This window comes from Scyliorhinus canicula, chromosome 30 (genome assembly GCF_902713615.1).
Source record: "Scyliorhinus canicula chromosome 30, sScyCan1.1, whole genome shotgun sequence".
Taxonomy (NCBI): domain Eukaryota; kingdom Metazoa; phylum Chordata; class Chondrichthyes; order Carcharhiniformes; family Scyliorhinidae; genus Scyliorhinus; species Scyliorhinus canicula.
In genome coordinates this window covers 15,424,048-15,445,489 of record NC_052175.1, presented here as the reverse complement: position 1 = coordinate 15,445,489, position 21,442 = coordinate 15,424,048, and the positions used below count along the sequence as shown (strand labels likewise).

Below are 21,442 nucleotides of genomic sequence, written 5' to 3'. Positions count from 1 at the left end.
TGGTTTTCAACGAGTGTGTAATGAAAACTGTCCCAAATGTGCCTGGTATTTTGTCCTGGGTCCTGGAATAGTCACCAGCAGAAGCGTCAGCACTGCACAGTCGAGAGTGATGAGATTCACAGCTATTGATGTGAGGGTTCCCTCCAACACTGTTCAATCCAGTTCATTCGTTTTTTTTTTTAAAAAGCAAGGCACAGGACAGGCTGAATCATCTGTCACCATCGGATGGATCATTTGGCGTGGGCACTTACTGTTTAAAAATATACAGCAATTATTATTTGCTGCACATTCTTTCATTTAACGTGGGGACAATTACCTTGCCAACACAATTGTCTTTATTCATTGACAAATTCGATTAGCAAGGGAAATCTATTCTAGTTTCTCAGTTTAACCGATATCCCATAATGTTTTGAAGAATCGTGGATCAAATTGCTCCGATGAGCAGCGTTCCCGTTCCAATTTCTAAACGAGGGCCCAGATAAGAGACAAAAACCCAAATCTGAACCTTTCACCCCCTGAGGCCGTACTGCAAGTGAAATAAACCCAGCTTATTTCAAAGGAAATCAGCAAGACTGAATTAGATTTCCCCAGAGTACCAAATAAACGGCCAAAGTAGGGATTGGAAAAAAAAAAGAAATCCAGATGTGTATGTATTTTTTAAAAACCTTCCAAAAGGCAATTGATGAATAAGTAACCCAGAACGAGACTTCGGCATGGATGGTTATCTCAATGTGTTTCCCTGTCTCTATGCTTATCAATTTGAACCGGAAGTTCTGAAACTGGAATCATTTTCAAATTTGCTTATTTGTCAGTTCTTCAGCCCTTGCCAGAATTGCAAAGCTGCATACTGTTGCTAGCAACTCGGCGAAGGTGGGAGAGAATGTCAACTCAGTTAAACGGCTTCAATGAAAATTAATTTAATTTGCTCTGCGGTTTTTTGCACTTGCACTCCTCTGGGCTGGAGCTGCCTTTGTGTATATTCTGAAAAGGTTGTAAATTTTCTCAATCCCAACTTCCTCTTTGAACATTTCAGCGGCTCATTCAAGAGCCTGAACTGAACCTCTACATTCTTCACGGTCTAACCCTTTTACCAGAAACCGCTTTTAAATAAACATTTACTAAATATATATTTGCGCCAAACGTCGCTGCATCGATTTATCAAACATCTGTTTTTTTTAAATGTCGAGTTTTTTGAGTTTAAAACGGGCGGGTTTGGGAAAGACGCAAATTACATAGATACATAGAAGATAGGAGCAGGAGGAAGCCTTTTGGCCCTTCGAGCCTGCTCCGCCATTCATCACGATCATGGCTGATCATCCAACTCAATAGCCTAATCCTGTTTTCTCCCCATAGCCTTTGATCCCATTCTCCCCAAGTGCTATATCCAGCCGCCTCTTAAATATATTCAAAGTTTTAGCATCAACTAATTCCTGTGGTAATGAATTCCACAGGCTCACCACTCTTTGTGTGAAGCAGTTGGATTGGATTGTTTATTGTCACGTGTACCGAGGTACAGTGAAAAGTATTTTTCTGCAAGCAGCTCAACAGATCATTAAGTACATGGGAAGAAAAGGGAATAAAAGAAAATACATAATAGGGCAACACAAGGTATACAATGTAACTGAATAAGCACCGGCATCGGATGAAGCATACAGGGTGTAGTGTTAATGAGGTCAGTCCATAGAGGGTCATTTAGGAGTCTGGTAACAGCGGGAAAGAAGCTGTTTTTGAGTCTTAAAGAAGTGCCTCCTTATGTCTGTCCGAAATGGTTTACCCTGAATCCTCAGGCTGTGACCCCTGGTTCTGGACACACCTATCATTGGTATAAAAGGACACGGGGTGCCTTTTGCCTCTTGCCTTGGCAAAGCCATAATTAGGAATTTATTTTTTCAAAAGGGCCAATTTAGCATGGCCAATCCACCTACCCTTCACATCTTTGGGTTGTGGGGAAGAAACCCACGCAGACACGGGGAGAATGTGCAAACTCCACACGGACAGTGACCCGGGGCCAGGATTGAACCTGGGACCTCGGCGCCGTGAGGCAGCAGTGCTAACCACTGCACCACCGTGCCACCCTAAATAATTATGAATTTAATGTCTTTATAATTATTTTCATGGAATAATACAGAAATGCACAACCTAATTGCAAAATGCAGGCAAGAATGGGAATAGTCACAAATATTAACATATTTAAGGGCAGCATGGTTACGCAGTGGGTTAGCCCTGCTGCCGCACGGCGGCGAGGTCCCAGGTTCGATCCCGGCTCTGGGTCACTGTTCGTGTGGAGTTTGCACATTCTCCCCGTGTTTGCGTGGGTTTCACCCCCACAACCCAAAAGAAAATGTGCAGGATAGGTGGTTGGGCCACATGAAATTGCCCCTTAATTGGAAAAAATGAATTGGTTACTCTAAACTTATTATAAAAAACATTTAACTCAACAGTTCAGGTACGTTCCAAATCTATCAGCATCTTTTTCTCCCGCTTTATTTTTGAATGCAACAAACTTTGTCTATTTTAATTTGCAAGTCATGGTTTGTGATATTTCCTCTTTCTCATTATGGGCCAGAGTTTAGAGAACCCCAAAGTGTATCATGGAGTTCACCTGACCCACAGCGTTTACTAGATTGTGGTATGGGGAGCACACGGCCCACTCTACAGGTGTGGTACAGCAGAAATGGAAAAGTATTTTTTAAGAGCAAAACAATGTTTATTCCATGAACTCATGTTAATCTTTTTAAAACATACAGTGAACATCTTAGCAGCTATTAATTCAAAAACAACCCCCAAAGGATGCAACACTTGGTAATCCTTTCCTTTTGACATCCATAAGATTTAAAACTCCTTTTAACAAAAGCACATTAGGTTATATTCACCACTGAGAACATTTATAATTCTGGTCCTCCGGTTGCGGCTATACGGAGCTAAGTCGCACGTTCGGCAGCTCCCGCCAGGAACGGACTTTTGGGCTCTTTTTAGGGCCCCCAGCGGTACTTTTCCGACGGTTCCTGACGTGGGAAGGAGCCAGCAACATTTCCCCGACAGTATATGGCCTGGACCAGGAGTGGGGCGAGTAAGAAAGTGGTTGCAGCGCCAAAGCAGAAGCGAGGGAAGAAGCACAAGATGGCGGCGGGCGGAGACCAGGAGGCAGTGGGCGCAGGAGCAGCAGGAGACTCTCCAGCGCTGCTTCAGGGAGCTTAAAGCGGAGCTGCTGGAGCCGTTGAAGGCTTCAATTGATAAGCTGATGGAGACCCAGACGGCCCAGGGGGTGGCGATTCGCGAGATCCGGCAAAAGGCCTCCGAAAGAGAGGACGAGACCTTGGGCCTCGCGGTGAAGGTGGAGATGCACGCGGCGCTCCATAAAAAATGGCAGGAGAGGTTCGAGGAGATGGAGAACCGGTCGAGGCGGAAAAATCTGCGGATCCTGGGCCTTCCGGAAGGGCTGGAGGGGTCGGACATGGGGGCCTGTGTGGCCATCATGTTAAATTCGCTGATGGGAGCTGGGTCCTTTCAGGGGCCCCTGGAGCTGGAGGGGGCCCACAGAATACTGGCCAGGAGGCCCAAGCCGAATGAGCCGCCGCGGTCGGTGCTGATGCGGTTCCACCGGTTTGCTGACCGGGAGTGTGTGCTCAGGTGGGCCAAGAAGGAGCGGAGCAGCAAGTGGGAGAACGCGGTGGTACCGATCTACCAGGACTGGAGTGCGGAGGTGGCAAAGAAGAGGGCCGGGTACAATCGGACGAAGGCGGTGCTGCACAGGAAGGGAGTGAAGTTCGGCATGCTACAGCCGGCGCGTTTGTGGGTCACGTACAAGGACCGGCATTTTTACTTTGAGTCCCCGGAGGAGGCGTGGGCCTTTGTGCGGGCCGAGAAGTTGGACTCCAACTGAGGGCTGGATGCAGGGCTCTGCATGTAACTGTTATATTTTGAGGGGGGTTTCTCTGTTCAATGTTGGTTCTTTGTTGTTTTTAGGGCGGGTGGGGTTTTTTCTGCTTGGGTTTGTTGGATGGGCTCGAGGAGGGGGGGCAGACCTGCAGTGTGGGGGGCTGATGGTGCGGAGGGGGGTTGGGGCCCTGCGAGGGGACCTGGCCGGTAAAGGGAGCTGCTGTAGGGGAGGTGGGGTCGGGCAGGTGGAAAGCGCGGGCTTTTTCCCGCGCTAAGGGTTGAAGGGGGCGGGACCGGTGCTGGGAAGGGCGGGCTTTTTCCCGCTTGAGAGGGGAGGAGGAGGAGGAAAGCCTGCTGGTGGACACTGTGGGAGGAGGGGAAGCCCCACGCTGGGAGGGGTCGAAGGAGTGACGGGAGTAGCCGGGGTCAGCAGGTGTCAGCTGACTTGCGGGAGCACAATGGGGGGCGCAGCGCAGCTAGGGGGGGGTCCTAGCTTTGGGGTGGGGGGGGTGGTTGCTGCTGGAATGGCCGAGAAGGAGCTGGATTATGAGGAGGGGGTCGGGATGGGGGTCTGCCGCCGTGGGGAACGGGCTGAGCGGGGGGCGAGGGCACGTGGCGGGCTGAGGAAGGGTAATGGCTAGTTGGCGGAGGAGGGGGGCAGGTAGCCCCCTGATCCGGCTTATAACCTGGAATGTGAGGGGACTGAATGGGCCGGTCAAACGGGCCCGTGTGTTTGCGCACCTGTAGGGGCTGAAGGTGGATGTGGCCATGCTTCAGGAGACGCACTTGAAGGTGGCGGATCAGGTTAGATTGAGGAAGGGATGGGTAGGCCAGGTGTTTCATTCGGGGCTGGATGCAGAAAATCGGGGGGTGGCGATCCTGGTGGGGTAGAGGGTGTCGTTTGAGGCGTTGAATGTGGTGGCGGACAGCGGCGGGAGGTATGTGATGGTGAGCGGTAAGCCGCAAGGGGAGCGGGTGGTGCTGGTCAATGTATACGCCCCGAATTGGGATGATGCAGGTTTTATGCGGCGCATGTTGGGCTGGATTCCAGATTTGGGGGCGGGGGCCTGATAATGGGGGGGGGGGGGGGGTGGATTTTAACACGGTGCTGGACCCGGCACTGGATCGATCCAGATCCAGGACGGGGAGGAGGCCAGCGGCAGCTAAGGTGTTGAGGGGGTTTTTGGACCAGATGGGAGGGGTGGATCCTTGGAGGTTTGCAAGGCCGAGGGCCAGGGAATTTTCATACTTCTCCCATGTGCAGAAGGCCTATTCCCGGATTGATTTTTTTCGTTTTGAGTAGGGCGCTGATTATGAGGGTGGAAGATGCTGAGTATTCGGCGATCGCCATTTCTGACCATGCCCCGCACTGGGTGGACCTCGGGCTGGGGGAGGAGAGGGACCAGCGCCCGCTTTGGCGCTTGGAGGTGGGGCTGCTGGCGGACGAGGATGTGAGGGGGTGGGTCCGAGGATGTATCGAGAGGTACCTGGAGGCCAATGACAATGGGGAGGTCCGAGTGGGGACGGTTTGGGAGGCGTTGAAGGCGGTGGTTAGGGGGGAGTTGATCTCCATTCGGGCCCACAGGGAGAGGAGAGAGCAGAGAGAGAGGGAGACTGCTGGGGGAGATGGTGAGGGTGTACAGGAGATACGCGGAGGCTCCGGAGGAGGGATTGCTGAGGGAGCGGCGTAGTCTCCAGGCTGAGTTCGACTTGTTGACCACCAGAAAGGCAGAAGCTCAGTGGAGGAAGGCACAGGGAGCGGTGTATGAATATGGGGAGAAGGCGAGCAGGATGCTGGCGCACCAGCTTCGTAAGCGGGATGCGGCCAGGGAGATTGGTGGAGTTAAGGATAGGGGAGGGAATGTGGTGCGAAGGGGGGTGGACATTAATGGGGTCTTCAGGGACTTCTATGAGGAACTGTATCGGTCCGAACCCCCGGCGGAGGAGGGGGGGTGGGGTGCTTCTTGCACCGGTTGAGATTCCCGAGGGTAGAGGAGGGACAGGTGGAGGGACTGGGGGCACCAGTTGAGCTGGAGGAGCTGATCAAAGGGATAGGGGAGCATGTAGTCGGGGAAGGCGCCGGGGCCGGATGGGTTCCCGGTCGAATTTTATAAAATGTACGCAGACCTGCTGGGCCCCCCTGTTAGATAGGACCTTCAACGAGGCAAGGGAAGGGGGGGCTCTGCCTCCGATGATGTCTCGGGCGCTGATCTCCCTGATTCTTAAGCGGGACAAGGATCCCCAGCAGTGTGGGTCATACAGGCCGATCTCACTCTTAAATGTGGACGCCAAGCTGTTGGCAAAGATCTTAGCCACGAGGATAGAGGACCGTGTGCCGCAGGTTATCCACGAGGATCAAACGGGGTTCGTGAAGGGGAGGCAGCTGAACACTAACATACGGAGGCTCTTGAATGTTATAAATATGCCGGCGGAGGGGGAGGCGGAGATAGTGGTGGAGTTGGACGCGGAGAAGGCCTTTGATAGGGTTGAGTGGGGCTACTTGTGGGAGGTGTTAGAGAGGTTCGGGTTTAGGGAGGGGTTTGTCAGGTGGGTGAGGCTGTTATATGAGACCCCGATGGCGAGCGTGGCCACGAATAGGAGGAGGTCGGAGTATTTCCGGTTATACCGAGGGTAAATGGGAGGAGGAGCTGGGTGAGGAGATTGAGGAGGGGACATGGGCGGACGCCCTAGGAAGGGTGAACTCCTCTTCTTGTGCGAGGCTTAGCCTCATACAGTTTAAGGTGCTGCATAGGGCTCACATGACTGGGACAAGGATGAGCCGGTTCTTTGGGAGTGAGGACAGGTGTATTAGGTGCTCAGGGAGCCCAGCAAACCATGTCCATATGTTCTGGGCATGCCCAGCGCTGGGGGAATTTTGGAAGGGCGTAGCAAGGACTGTATCGAGGGTGGTAGGATCCAGGGTCAAGCCAGACTGGGGACTCGCAATATTTGGAGTTGCAGAGGAGCCGGGAGTGCAGGAGGCGTAAGAGGCCGGCATTCTGGCCTTTGCGTCCCTAGTAGCCCGGCGGAGGATTCTTCTTCAGTGGAAGGATGCGAGACCCCCAAGCGTGGAGGCCTGGATCAACGATATATGGCGGGGTTTATTAAATTGGAGAGGGTGAAATTTGCCCTCGGGGTCAGTGCAGGGGTTCTTCAAGAGATGGCAACCATTCCTAGATCTCCTGGCAGTGCGGTAGAAAATGGCCAGCAGCAGCAGGGGGGGCGGAGGATGTTTTCTTTGTTTTAGGCTGAAGGGACGTGTATATTTGTTCTTTGTTAATGACGGGCGTTAATTTATTTTTCTTTTTTGTATACATGGGGGGGGGGGGGTGTTTGTTCTTTTGATATTTATTGTTATTGATATTTTGTGAAAATTTGAATACAAATTTTTTTTTTAAAATTTATAATTATGAATTCACCAAATGATCAAGAGATAGTCTTTTCATGGCAGAGAGAACATCAGAACACCTGCTCTGTCTGGCTTCAGCTCCAACACTGAAAACGAAACTAAAACACACCCTGCAGCCTGCTCAAAAATGAAAGTAAAAAGCTGACAGACAGCCCAGCTCCACCCACCCTCTGACATCACTGCAGTAATAAACACCCATTTCTTAAAGGTACATTTCTTAAAGGTACTCAGATGTGACACTCACGGACCACGGCCTTATTTTATTCAAGTATTTGTAATTTAAGACGGGCATTTTAAAAAAACATTAAATATAATTTGTGATTTGTTGCTGGTTGTGCCTTTCAAATCTTTCTTTTTCAATGGTCTGGAATGGCAAATATTCTTGCAGAACGCGCCAACGTTCCATCTCCGTGGAGAAAGGACCGGTGGTCATTGTGGGGGGTTTTGGAGCAATTGATTCAGCTGAAAGAAAAGTTGGTGTGCTGCAGAGTTGTTTCTCTCATTGAAGTGTGCCGTGTTACTGCAAAGGTTGGGAAACACTGCCCTCCAGGACTGTCTCCTGCTTTTGTCGTTAGTCTGGTGGCTAACTGAATGTAATCTAAACCGTTTCCTTTTATGTGTGTGTTAGCTCCGCCCACACGTTTGGTGAAGGATGAATTTGTCCACGAGTGTGTGCAGCTGGATGGACCGCAGGTTATGTCACATCCCGAAGATCATGGGCTTCAGTCAGTCAAACATTCAACTAGCACGCAACCATCTTCTGAGACCTACTCCCAACCTCTACCGCCGCCAATACTTACCTTAGCTGAGACGTCCAGAGCAAGCGTGCACAGTTATCCTAACATTCCAATGTCTCCTCCTCGTGAGTACAGTATGTTTTATCAAACACTCGACCACATCACAGATTGCCAAACAGTTTTGCTGCAGTGTTAGTGGGTTAAATGGCGCGGTCAAATACCTGCCAGAATGCTGTTTGAAGGCTTTGGTGAGCTTGCGTATTAACTTGGCATTTTGGGGGCGGCACGGTGGCACAGTGGTTAGCACTGCTGACTACAGCGCTGAGGACCTGGGTTCGATCCTGGCCCTGGGTCACTGTTTGTGTGGGGTTTGCATATTCTCCCTGTGTCTGCGTGGGTCTCACCCTCGCAACCCAAAGATGTGCAGGGTAGGTGGATTGGCCAGGCTAAATTGTCCCTTAATTGGAAAAAAATAATTGGGTACTCTAAATTTATTTTTTTTAAACTTAGCATGTTGCACCTCGTCTAAAAAGCTAGAGATCCTCTATGACAAACCACAGAGTGTGGCTATAATTAGGGCACACCCGATGAAGAAGCTGCGCTCTGAAAGCTAGTGATTCGAAACAAACCTGTTGGACTTTAACCTGGTGTTGTAAGACTTCTTACTGTGCTCACCCCAGTCCAACCCGGCATTCCCACGTTATAATTAGGGCAGCTGAGGATCTGGACAATGTACTGCTTAGTACTGGCTACCATAGGACATTCTGGCACCTTGCTTATGTCAAATTAATGTTGGTTAGATTCTGTACCTTTGTGCCATTATTGTTAATGGAAATGGGACTTAAGAAATAGTAAAAATGTTTAGTTGAGACTGTGCATCTATTTGTAGGATATTTCATTATGCTTTATTCCGAACGAACACATATCGTGGAATGGTCCAGTGCTTTGGAATGGTACATTAGAACTAGAACTCTCCTCCACCTATCTTTCCACCACCCTCCAGTCTCTCTCTCTCATATGCACGCACAACTCAGCTCTGCTGTGGGTGCTTGCATGCTTCTTGCATTTCTCCCTCTTGATCCTCTTTTCTTCCTGCATGGAGTAGTGTAAATGAGTAAATGTAAATATCGCCACAGTCCCAGAGGACCCGGGGGGCTGATTTTGAGAGCTGACTCAGGAGCTGATTTAACTTGAGGGTCACCACACCTCGGGCGAGTGGCAAGGTTGAGAAGGTGGAGCCCTCATCAATAATCTCCGGCGGTACAGGGATAGTTAGCGTCACTCCACGTCACTTATCAGCCGTCTAACCAAATGAGCTGACACATTTGAAGTATCTTGATCGAAGAATTGCTTCGTCGTTCGTAAACTAAATTTAATTAACTTCAACTTTTTTTTTCTCCCCCTCTTTCAGCTCCCAACAATTCTCTCATTTCCATGAGTCACGGTGAGGGATTGTTACAGATTGCCCCACCACTGCAGCAGATGGCACCTCCTCCAACACCACCGCCTCCTGCCCCTCCTCATCCATCTCAGCAGAACGGGTTTCCGCAGCCAAAACAATCATACCAAAGTAAGTCGCCAAACTTCTCGGGCATTGATAAATGTGGAAATGCCTGGAAACTGAGAAATCTGTTGGTGGTGGTAATTGGTCGTAAAGTTTCCTTTCATCGTTTTCCAGGGAATTTTCACAGGAGGTCCACAATGAGTGCAGTCGGTGGTCGTACTGATTAACAACAGATTTTCCTAAAATTAATTCTTGGAGGCCATGGAGATTAAGATTTCTGAAAGATTGTTCCAGTCCTTGGGGGCAGCAGGGTAGCATGGTGGTTAGCATAAATGCTTCACAGCTCCAGGGTCCCAGGTTCGATTCCCGGCTGGGTCACTGTCTGTGTGGAGTCTGCACGTCCTCCCCCTGTGTGCGTGGGTTTCCTCCGGGTGCTCCGGTTTTCTCCCACAGTCCAAAGATGTGCGGGTTAGGTGGATTGGCCATGCTAAATTGCCCGTAGTGTCCTAATAAATGTAAGGTTATGGGGAGGTTGTTGGGTTACGGGTATAGGGTGGATACGTGGGTTTGAGTAGGGTGATCATGGCTCGGCACAACATCGAGGGCCGAAGGGCCTGTTCTGTGCTGTACTGTTCTATGTTCTATGTTCCTTAACTGGTCTTGGTATTACAACACCCTGGGCGAGCGCACGGTCAACTCTAGGCTACAGGCCGGGGTCCCAACACAAGTGAATTAACCAATAATTTGGCATAAAGTTTCTCAGATCTTTAGCCCTTGATTGCCCCAGTGAGTTACAGGCACCAGACCAGATTTGTAAGTGAAACGCAACAACTGTTTATAACAAAGATAGAGATAAGACATGTAATAATTACGCTAGAATTAATCTAATCCACTGGTTGAAGATTCTGAAACTTGGGGGCATCGTTTAAAAATTAGGCCAGACCGTTCAGGAGAGATGTTGGGAAGAATATCTTCACTCAAAGGGTGCTAGAGGTTTAAACTCTCTCCCACAAACAGTAGTTGAAGCTGGATCAGTAAATTTTTAATTTGACATGGATAGTTTTTTGTTTAGATAAAATATTATGGGGTTAGGTCACCGATGATCTCAATGAATGGGACAGGCTGGAGGGGCTGAATGACCTTCTCCTGTTCCTATGTTCCTAAATGGGGTACGTGGTTTATTGTTATTTTAGGGGGTATTTTGTGCGTCGGCCCGCGCGGTTGTTTTAGAAATGTCAACATGTTAAATTCTGAAATTTACAAATGCTTCAATAAGATATTTTCTGTTTTTAAAAAAAAATGAGACCGAGAGTAATGTCCCTATGTTTGATGATGATGCCAAGCTAGTTAGAAAGGTGAGCTGTGGGGAGGACACAAAGGCCGCAAAGAGATGTAGGGTGTGATTTTCCCACTGCATTGCGCCCAGCGCCGATCTCGTTGCACCGGGAACGTTGTGGGAGCGGCCCCAAAACGGGCTTCTTTTTAAACCGCGTGCGCGTCACCCCACCCGTGGCACCCAGGCCCTCGCTGGACGTGGTTTGAGGCCACATTCGCCACGCTCCCGGTGGTCACCGGTGAGGCTTCACCTGGACGCTGATTAGTACTGGTCTCCACAAGCAGAGGCCAGTGTTGCTGCCACTCTGGGATCTCTTGAGGCCATGAGAACCCCCCCTCAGTAAGTCGGGGACAGGGCAGTGCCCTGCCATTCTCCTGGTCACACTGGCAGTGCCAATGTGACCCTGGCAGTAGCAGGTTGGCATTGCCTGGGTATTGCGGGCAGTGCCTGGGCACCAGGGTGCCCAGTTGGCAGTGCCAAGGGACGGGGGCAGAGTGGGGTCTTGCCCATGAAGGGTGGGTGGATGAAGGGGCGTTATGAAAATTGGGAGGGTGAAGCCGGTCATCCTGAAAGAGTGGGGTCCTAGAGGATTAGATAGGGTGGTGAGAGCCTTTTTCCTCGGATGGTGATGGCTAGATTTAAATTGAGGGGAGATAGATATAGGACAGATGTCAGAGGTAGGTTCTTTACTCCGAGTAGTAAGGACGTCGAATGTGAACTCGCTAACACTAAGGGCATTTAAATGGTCATTGGATAGACATATGAATGATAAGGGAATAGTGCAGATGGGCTTTAGAGGGGTTTCACAGGTCGGCACAACATAGAGGGCCGAAGGGCCTGTACTGCGCTGTAATGCTCTATCTATCTAAATGTGGAGGGGCCCTGATAGACCCCATAGTTGGGTACGTTTGCATGGGAGGGAGTGAGTCGGGGGGGGGGGGGGGTGCATGATGCCCCGATGCCCACAAGGATGGATGGGTGTGGGGCAGGGTCACTCTTGTGTCCGGGTGATGGAGGTGGGGCTCATGCTAACTTTTATTGATGGGGGATCCCAGCCCTGGGTCACTGTGTGGAGTTTGCACACTCTCCCCGTGTCTGCGTGGGTCCCGCCCCCCCCAAACAACCCAGGGTGGGTGGATTGGCCACACTCAATTGCCCCTCAATTGGAAAAAAATAATTAGGTAATCTAAATTCATTTTGAAAACTTTTTTTGATGGGTGGAAGAAGTTACCACTCGGGGGGGGGGGGGGGGGGGGGGGGGGGGGGGGGGGGCAAGGGTTATGGGTGTTGCTCAAAATGGCGTCCAATCTCTGAGGAGCTGGTCTGTCCAGTGTGGGATTGAAGGGCAGCACGGTGGCGCAGTGGGTTAGCCCTGTTGCCTCACGGCACCGAGGTCCCAGGTTCGATCCCCGGCTCTGGGTCACTGTCCGTGTGGAGTTTGCACATTCTCCCCGTGTCTGCGTGGGTTTTACCCCCACAGCCCACAAGATGTGCAGGGTAGGTGGATTGGCCTCGCTAAATTGCCCCTTAATTGGAAAAAATGAATTGGGTACTCTAAATTTAAAGAAAATATATTTTTAAGTGTGGGATTGACCAGAATGTTGCCTGTGATGGAACATCCTCGTGCCTGCGTGTATTTCCTCGAGTGCTCCGGGTCCCTCCCACAGGTCTCAAAAGACGTGCTGTTAGATAATTTGGACAATCTGAATTCTCCCTCTGTGTACCCAAACAGGCGCCGGAATATGGTGACTAGGGGCTTTCAACATCATTGCAGTGTTATTGTAAGCCTACTAGTGACAATAAAGATTATTATTATTTAAGTTATGAAGAGAGGTTGGATAGGCTTGGGTTGTTTTCTCTGGAGCAGAGAAGACTGAGGGGTGACCTGATCGAGGTGGACAAGATTATGAGGGGGGTGGACAGGGTGGATAGGGAGCAGCAGTTGAAGGGTCAGTTATGAGGGGGACACAAGTTCAAGGTGAGGGGTGGGAGGTTTCGGGGGGGATTTGAGGAAAACCCTTTTTACCCAGAGGGTGGTGACACTCTGGAACACACTGCCTGGGAGGGTGGTGAGGGTCAGGAACACACTGCCTGGGAGGGTGGTGACGGTCAGGAACACACTGCCTGGGAGGGTGGTGACACTCTGGAACACACTGCCTGGGAGGATGGTGACGGTCAGGAACACACTGCCTGGGAGGGTGGTGACAGTCTGGAACGCACTGCCTGGGAGGGTGGTGACGGTCAGGAACACACTGCCTGGGAGGGTGGTGACGGTCAGGAACACACTGCCTGGGAGGGTGGTGACGGTCAGGAACACACTGCCTGGGAGGGTGGTGACGGTCTGGAACACACTGCCTGGGAGGGTGGTGAGGGTCAGGAACACACTGCCTGGGAGGGTGGGAGAGGGTCTGGAACACACTGCCTGGGAGGGTGGTGACAGTCTGGAACACACTGCCTGGGAGGGTGGTGACGGTCAGGAACACACTGCCTGGGAGGGGGGTGAGGGTCTGGAACACACTGCCTGGGAGGGTGGTGACGGTCTGGAACGTGCTGCCTGGGAGGGTGGTGACGGTCAGGAACACACTGCCTGGGAGGGTGGTGACGGTCAGGAACACACTGCCTGGGAGGGTGGTGACGGTCAGGAACACACTGCCTGGGAGGGTGGTGAGGGTCAGGAACACACTGCCTGGGAGGGTGGTGACGGTCTGGAATGCGCTGCCTGGGAGGGTGGTGACGGTCAGGAACACACTGCCTGGGAGGGTGGTGACGGTCAGGAACACACTGCCTGGGAGGGTGGTGACGGTCAGGAACACACTGCCTGGGAGGATGGTGACGGTCAGGAACACACTGCCTGGGGGGGTGGTGACGGTCCGGAACACACTGCCTGGGAGGGTGGTGACGGTCTGGAACGCGCTGCCTGGGAGGGTGGTGAGGGTCTGGAACGCACTGCCTGGGAGGGTGGCGACAGTCAGGAACGCACTGCCTGGGAGGGTGGTGAGGGTCAGGAACACACTGCCTGGGAGGGTGGTGAGGGTCAGGAACACACTGCCTGGGAGGGTGGTGACGGTCAGGAACACACTGCCTGGGAGGGTGGTGACGGTCAGGAACACACTGCCTGGGAGGGGGGTGACGGTCAGGAACGCACTGCCTGGGAGGGTGGTGACGGTCAGGAACACACTGCCTGGGAGGGTGGTGAGGGTCAGGAACGCACTGCCTGGGAGGGTGGTGACGGTCAGGAACACACTGCCTGGGAGGGTGGTGACGGTCTGGAACACACTGCCTGGGAGGGTGGTGACGGTCTGGAACGCACTGCCTGGGAGGGTGGTGACGGTCAGGAACACACTGCCTGGGAGGGTGGTGATGGTGAGGAACACACTGCCTGGGAGGGTGGTGACGGTCAGGAACACACTGCCTGGGAGGGTGGTGACGGTCTGGAACGCACTGCCTGGGAGGGTGGTGACGGTCAGGAACACACTGCCTGGGAGGGTGGTGACGGTCAGGAACACACTGCCTGGGAGGGTGGTGACGGTCTGGAACACACTGCCTGGGAGGGGGGTGACGGTCAGGAACGCACTGCCTGGGAGGGTGGTGACAGTCAGGAACACACTGCCTGGGAGGGGGGTGACGGTCAGGAACGCACTGCCTGGGAGGGTGGTGACGGTCAGGAACACACTGCCTGGGAGGGTGGTGAGGGTCAGGAACGCACTGCCTGGGAGGGTGGTGACGGTCAGGAACACACTGCCTGGGAGGGTGGTGACGGTCTGGAACACACTGCCTGGGAGGGTGGTGAGGGTCAGGAACACACTGCCTGGGGGGGTGGTGACGGTCTGGAATGCGCTGCCTGGGAGGGTGGTGAGGGTCAGGAACACACTGCCTGGGAGGGTGGTGATGGTGAGGAACACACTGCCTGGGAGGGTGGTGACGGTCAGGAACACACTGCCTGGGAGGGTGGTGACGGTCTGGAACGCACTGCCTGGGAGGGTGGTGACGGTCAGGAACACACTGCCTGGGAGGGGGGTGACGGTCTGGAACACACTGCCTGGGAGGGTGGTGACAGTCTGGAACGCGCTGCCTGGGAGGGGGGTGACGGTCTGGAACGCGCTGCCTGGGAGGGGGGTGACGGTCTGGAACGCGCTGCCTGGGAGGGTGGGAGAGGCTGGAACACACTGCCTGGGAGGGTGGGAGAGGCTGGAACACACTGCCTGGGAGGGGGGTGACGGTCAGGAACGCGCTGCCTGGGAGGGGGGTGACGGTCTGGAACGCGCTGCCTGGGAGGGTGGTGAGGGTCAGGAACGCACTGCCTGGGAGGGGGGGTGAGGGTCAGGAACACACTGCCTGGGAGGGGGGTAGAGGCTGGAACACGCTGCCTGGGAGGGGGGTAGAGGCTGGAACACGCTGCCTGGGAGGGGGGTAGAGGCTGGAACACGCTGCCTGGGAGGGGGGTAGAGGCTGGAACACGCTGCCTGGGAGGGGGGTGAGGGTCAGGAACACACTGCCTGGGAGGGGGGTAGAGGCTGGAACGCGCTGCCTGGGAGGGGGGTAGAGGCGGGTTGCCTCACATCCTTTAAAACGTACCTGGATCAGCACTTGGCACGTCATAATATGCAAGGCTATGGGCCAAGTGCTGGCAAATGGGATTAGGTAGGCAGGTCAGGTGTCTTTCATGCGTTGGTGCAGACTCGATGGGCCGAAGGGCCTCTTCTGCACTGTAGTATTCTGTGGTTCTGCAAGACCCCCTCCAAGTCACACGCCATCCTTACTTTGAAATCTATCATCGTTCCTTCATTGTCGCTGAATCGAAATTCTCTTCAAACAGCACTCCCTACCTACTGCACATAGACTGCAGCAGTTCAAGAAGGCAGCTCACCACTACCACCTTTTGGGCAATTGGGGATGGACAACAAATACTGGCCTTGCCAGCGATGACCAATTCCTGTCAAAGAATTAGAAGAGCCCTGTTATTAAGTCTTTGCTTTCTGAGTTGTTCTGTGAAATAACCAACAGGAATTTTAGAGATGTTGAGTTGTAACAGACTTGGACAGTATTTTTCCTCTTCCGCAGATGCTACAGCAACTTGGACAGGCAACAGTACAGCAGCTTATACACCAAACATAGTCCCCCAGCAAAATGGACAGGGGCATCACCAACCCCCACTCCATCACCCCAGCCATTACTGTGAGTACGTCATGCCTGTGTGTGTGTGAAAATTTAAATACTGAACCAATTTTGAACACCATATAATTGGCTTTTACAAATCCAAAAACTCATTACGACACCATTTTCACATGGTCACTCCCTTCCACACAATTTTGCGCTGCATTATTATGTGAATATAGCTCCATGAAAGGGTGTGCAATTATGGTCACCGTTTTACAACACAAAAAGCGGCCCTTCGCCAGCCATCAAGCACCTATCTATTCTAATCCCATTTTCCAGCCTTGTTTGCAATGGCATTGCAGGTTTTCATCTAAATGCTGCTTAAATGTTGTGAGGGTTCCCACCTCTGCCACCCTCCCAGATTCCCACCACCCTCCCAGATTCCCACCACCCTCCCAGATTCCCACCACCCTCCCAGATTCCCACCACCCTCCCAGATTCCCACCACCCTCCCAGATTCCCACCACCCTCCAGGTGCCCTCAACCTTCTTAAATCTCTGCCCCTTGGTTATTGACCCCTCGACTAAGGGGAAAAGTTCCTTCCTATCTACACCCCTCATAATTTTGTACATCTCTATCGTAAGACCATAAGATATAGGAGCAGAATTAGGCCACTCGGCCCATCGAGTCTGCTCCGCCATTCAATCATGGCTAATATTTTCTCATCCCCATTCTCCTGCCTTCTCCCCATAACCACTGATCCCCTTATTAATCAAGAACCTATCTATCTCTGTCTTAAAGACACTCAGTGATTTGGCCTCCACAGCCTTCTGCGGCAAAGAGTTCCACAGATTCACCACCCTCTGGCTGAAAAAAATCCTCCTCATCTCTGTTTTAAAGGATTGTTCCTTTAGTCTGAGATGGTGTCCTCTGGTTTTAGTTTTTCCCACAAGTGTAAACATCCTCTCCACGTCCACTCTATCCAGGCCTCGCAGTATCCTGTAAGTTTCAATAAGATCCCCTCTCATCCTTCTAAACTCCAGCGGGTACAGACCCAGAGTCCTCAACCGTTCCTCATACGACAAGTTCTTCATTCCAGGGATCATTCTTGTGAACCTCCTCTGGACCCTTTCCAAGGCCCAGCACATCCTTCCTTAGATACGGGGCCCTAAACTGTTCACTATCCTCCAAATGGTGTCTGACCAGAGCCTTATACAGCCTCAGAGGTACATCCCTGGTCTTGTATTCTGGCCCTCTTGATATTAATGTACCCCATTCTCTGGTCTCAGGAAAACAACGCCAGCCTTTCCAGCCTCTCTTGAAAGCTGAAACGTTCCAGCCCAGGCAGCATCTGGTGTATCTCCTCTGCACCCTCTCTAGTGTAATCACATCCTTCCTATAATGTGGCGACCAGAACTGGACACAGTACTCCAGCTGGGACCTAACCAGTGTTTTATACAGCTCCATCATAACCTCCCTGCTCGTATATTCTACGCCTCAGCTGATAAAGGCAATCCTTTCTTAACCACCTTATCTACCTGACCTGTTGTCTTCAGGGATCAGTGGACATGCACCCCAAGGTCCCTCTGGTCCTCTGTACTTCCTACCGTTCATTGAGTATTTCCTGGCCTTGTTAATTCTCCTAAAATGCATCACCTCCCACTTTCCGGGGTTAAATTCCATTTGCCACTGTACTGCTGATCTGACCAGCCCGTCTATATCGTCCAGTAGTCCCAAGGCTTTCCTCCTCACTATTTACACCACCAATTTTTGTGTCATCTGCCAACTTACTGATCATACCTCCCACATTCACACCTAGATCATTAATATACGCTACAAACAGCAAGGTACGCAGCACCGATCCCTGTAGCACACTCCAAGATACATACAGGCTTCCAGTCACAAGAACAACCTTCGCCCATCACTCTCTGCCTTCTGCCACAAAGGCAATTTTGGATCCAATTTGCCAAATTACCCTGGATCCCATGGATTCGTACCTTCTTGATAAGTCTCCCATGCAGCACTTGTTAAATCGCTGCTTATGATTAAGGGGTGGTTTTGTTTGCATGTGGGCGAGAATAATTCTCCTACTTTATCTGTTGTTGCATACAATTGCAAGTCCATCTTTAATTTTGTACCAATCAGAGGTTTTCCTTTGCAGAACAACCTACTTTGTTTGCACTTTGTTATAAACTGATTACAGCTCTCTGGAATATTGTTTACTGGTGTGCCCTATCATTAGGGTGCCTAAAGACATTAAACTGAGCATTACTTTAAGGGCAGCACGATAGCACAAGTGGATAGCACTGTGGCTTCACAGCGCCAGGGTCCCAGGTTCGATTCCCCACTGGGTCACTGTCTGTGGGAAGTCTGCACGTTCTCCCCGTGTGTGCGTGGGTTTCCTCCGGGTGCTCCACTTTCCTCCCACAGTCCAAAGACGTGCAGGTTAGGTGGATTGGCCATGATAAATTGCCCTCAGTGACCAAAAAGGTTAGGGGGGGTTATTGGGTTAAGGGGATGGGGTCGAAGTGAGGGCTTAAGTAGGTCGGTGCAGACTCGATGGGACGAATGGCCTCCTGCCCTGTGCGTTCTATGTTTCAAATCAACTCCAGTAGCTCACTGGTGAATTGACTAGCTATTTGACTGTTCGGAGGGAGGTTTAACAGTTACTATTATTACATTGTAAAGAGACGTCAATAGTGCTATTAATCCTTGAGCTTGTTTGCTGATTTCTTCACGGCCATCCTTGCAGATCTGGGTGATCATGGGCACTTTACCTGAAGAAGGGAGGGAATATTGGGGAAGTAACTTTTAGCTGCTGCATGAATTATCTGGCGATAATGCAACTTATAAGTTGATAAAGTTATTTTACAAAACCTTGTAATATGGACGCTGAGTATGATCATATCCTTCAGGTCAGACATCACAATCAGCTGTGATACCATTCCTCTTACGTCATACTGCTTCCACCTCTCAACCTCGCACACCGCATAATGGTGAGTAAACGCTATCCTGTCTTTTGGACGTATGTTTACAGAAATGGTGTACGTCCATTATTTACCTTCATTGCAGTTGTATAGAAAAACAGGGGCAGGGTTGTTATAAAATGTGTGGTAACCTTATTAATGAAATTGATAGGACTTTTATTATTAATGCAGGTCAGGTGTCCTTTATCTGAAACCCTTCGGGCTATTTGCATTTCTGATCATTTTGGTTTTCGGACACCACATATAAACCTGCATTCCAATAGCCTAAACCTAGGCCTTAAGTAAATAAAGTGGCGAGAAAAGTCAGTTGTATCACTGAATAATAAATAGAGTATCAGTAATCAGATTCTTCTTGACATGTCCACACAAAAAGTAAGGTAAACAGTGGACGAACAACCAGACTTCCTGCACTAAAGGTTGACGAGTTCAATTTCCAGATTAACGGATACTTGACCTGTATCGGCAAATGGAAAAGTGTCCGGAAAAGTGTGAGGTAATGCATTTGTGGAAGGGAACCAAAGCACGGGAATACTCAGTGAAGGGGGAAGATGTTGAGAGGGGTTGAGAGAGTGAGAGACCTTGTCGTGTATATCCACAAAACCTTGAAGGTGGCAGAAGAGGTGGGCACGGTGGTGAAGAAAGCATCTGGAATGCTTTCCTTTATTGGGCGAGGTATTGAATACAAAAGCAGGGACGAAATGATGGAACTGTACCAGATGCTGGTGAGGCCACAGCTGGGGTCTGGAGAGTGACGAGGAGATTTACAAGAACGTTGCCAGGGCTTGAAAATTGCACCTATGAGGAGAGATTAGACAGGGTCATTTTCCTTAAACTAGAGGCGGCTAAGGGGTGATCTAATTGAGGTGGACACAATTAGGAGGAGCTGGTATAGGGTAGACAGGGTAGATCTCCCTGGCTGAGGGGGTCAGTTACCGGGGATCACAGATTTCAAGTGATTGGCAGAAGGATTAGAAGGGACACGAGGAGAACTTGCTTCATTTAAACGTTGTCTGGATCTGTATCTCAAGTGCTGGAACCTGCAAGGGTACAGAACAGGTGCTGGCAAGTGGGATTAAAATGAGCAGCTAATTTCTTTTTTTCTCTTTTTGGCTGGGACAGACACGATCGGCGGAATGGCCTCTCCCTGCAGCGTTCTGGTTCTATAAGAAAATAATTTTATATACCAGAAGTATCATAGAATAATAGTGCAAAAGAGGCCCTTCAGCCCATCGAGTCTGCACTGATGCATGAAAGCATTGCCCTCCTGATCCCATTTGCCAACCCTTTCACATAGCCTCGAATGTTAAGACGTGCCAAATGCTCATTGTGTCAAAAGGTACTTTTTAAAGGATGTGAGGCAACCAGCCTCTACCACCCTCCCAGGCAGTGCATCCCAGACCGTCACCACCCTCTGGGTGAAAAAGATTTTCCCTCAAATCCTCCCACCCCTCATCTTGAGCTTGTGTCCCCCTCATCCGGCGGCCGCGGCGCCGGCCGACATGGAAGAAGATGTGATTCTCCAGCAACTGAACAGCCAGACTTCGCTCGAGCGCACCGAGGCACTGAAAGCTCAGTGTCAACGTCTGGCAAAACGCAGGGAGGCTAGTCTTTGGCAACAAGAAAGCCCCCTTCGCAACTTTAAACGAGGAGCTCCTGGACGGCAGAAGGGAGGTCAAAGTCTTATGTATTCAACTCATATTGGAAATTAACATAGAACAGTACAGCACAGAACAGGCCCTTCGGCCCTCGATGTTGTGCCGAGCAATGATCACCCTACTTAAACCCACATACCCGTAACCCAACAATCCCCCCATTAACCTTACACTACGGGCAATTTAGCATGGCCAATCCACCTAACCCGCACATCTTTGGACTGTGGGAGGAAACCGGAGCACCCGGAGGAAACCCACGCACACACGGGGAGGACGTGCAGACTCCACACAGACAGTGACCCAGCCGGGAATCGAACCTGGGACCCTGGAGCTGTGAAGCATTGATGCTAACCACCATGCTACCGTGAGGCCCCCTAATTATTCAAGGATCGGATGCAGATCTAGATTACTGTAGGACTGCCGTGCTGCCCAAACTTATCTGGAGTCTGTGGGACGACAACCCTACTGTGCGCAAAGAACTCGTGCAAACTTTGCATGTATACTTAAAATACTCCATCATCTCGAAGGACGTTTTCTGGGCTTTGATAGAGCATGGACTGGAAAACCACAATCCTGTAGTGAGGAAAGCGACGACTATTGTTTTGCCCATCTTGCTCACGAAGGAATTTGACAACGACAGTTTATTCGACGTGACCCTTTGTTTAGCTAAAAAAACTAAGTGACGATGGTACGGATGACCCGTTCTCAGTATTCACATCGATGGGACATGTCCAACGCCACATCGGGGAAGAGGAATTTAACTCGTACTTGAAACGTTTGCCACCGTCTCTAAGGAGAGATTATAACAAACTCATGGAAATCAAGTTTGAGCCACAGGCCA

At 51.1% G+C, this 21,442-nt stretch overlaps 1 protein-coding gene across 2 annotated transcripts in view; it reads left to right on the top strand.

The window, feature by feature from the left end:
* LOC119958628 (mothers against decapentaplegic homolog 4-like) overlaps positions 1-21,442 on the top strand; it is a 99,741-nt gene that overhangs the window by 55,148 nt on the left and 23,151 nt on the right. For both annotated transcript variants that reach the window (XM_038787110.1, XM_038787109.1), the window contains exons 5-8: positions 7,917-8,150; positions 9,437-9,595; positions 15,927-16,040; positions 18,878-18,958. In XM_038787110.1, the coding sequence (XP_038643038.1) occupies positions 7,917-8,150; positions 9,437-9,595; positions 15,927-16,040; positions 18,878-18,958 (588 nt within the window). The remainder of the gene's footprint in view (positions 1-7,916; positions 8,151-9,436; positions 9,596-15,926; positions 16,041-18,877; positions 18,959-21,442) is intronic.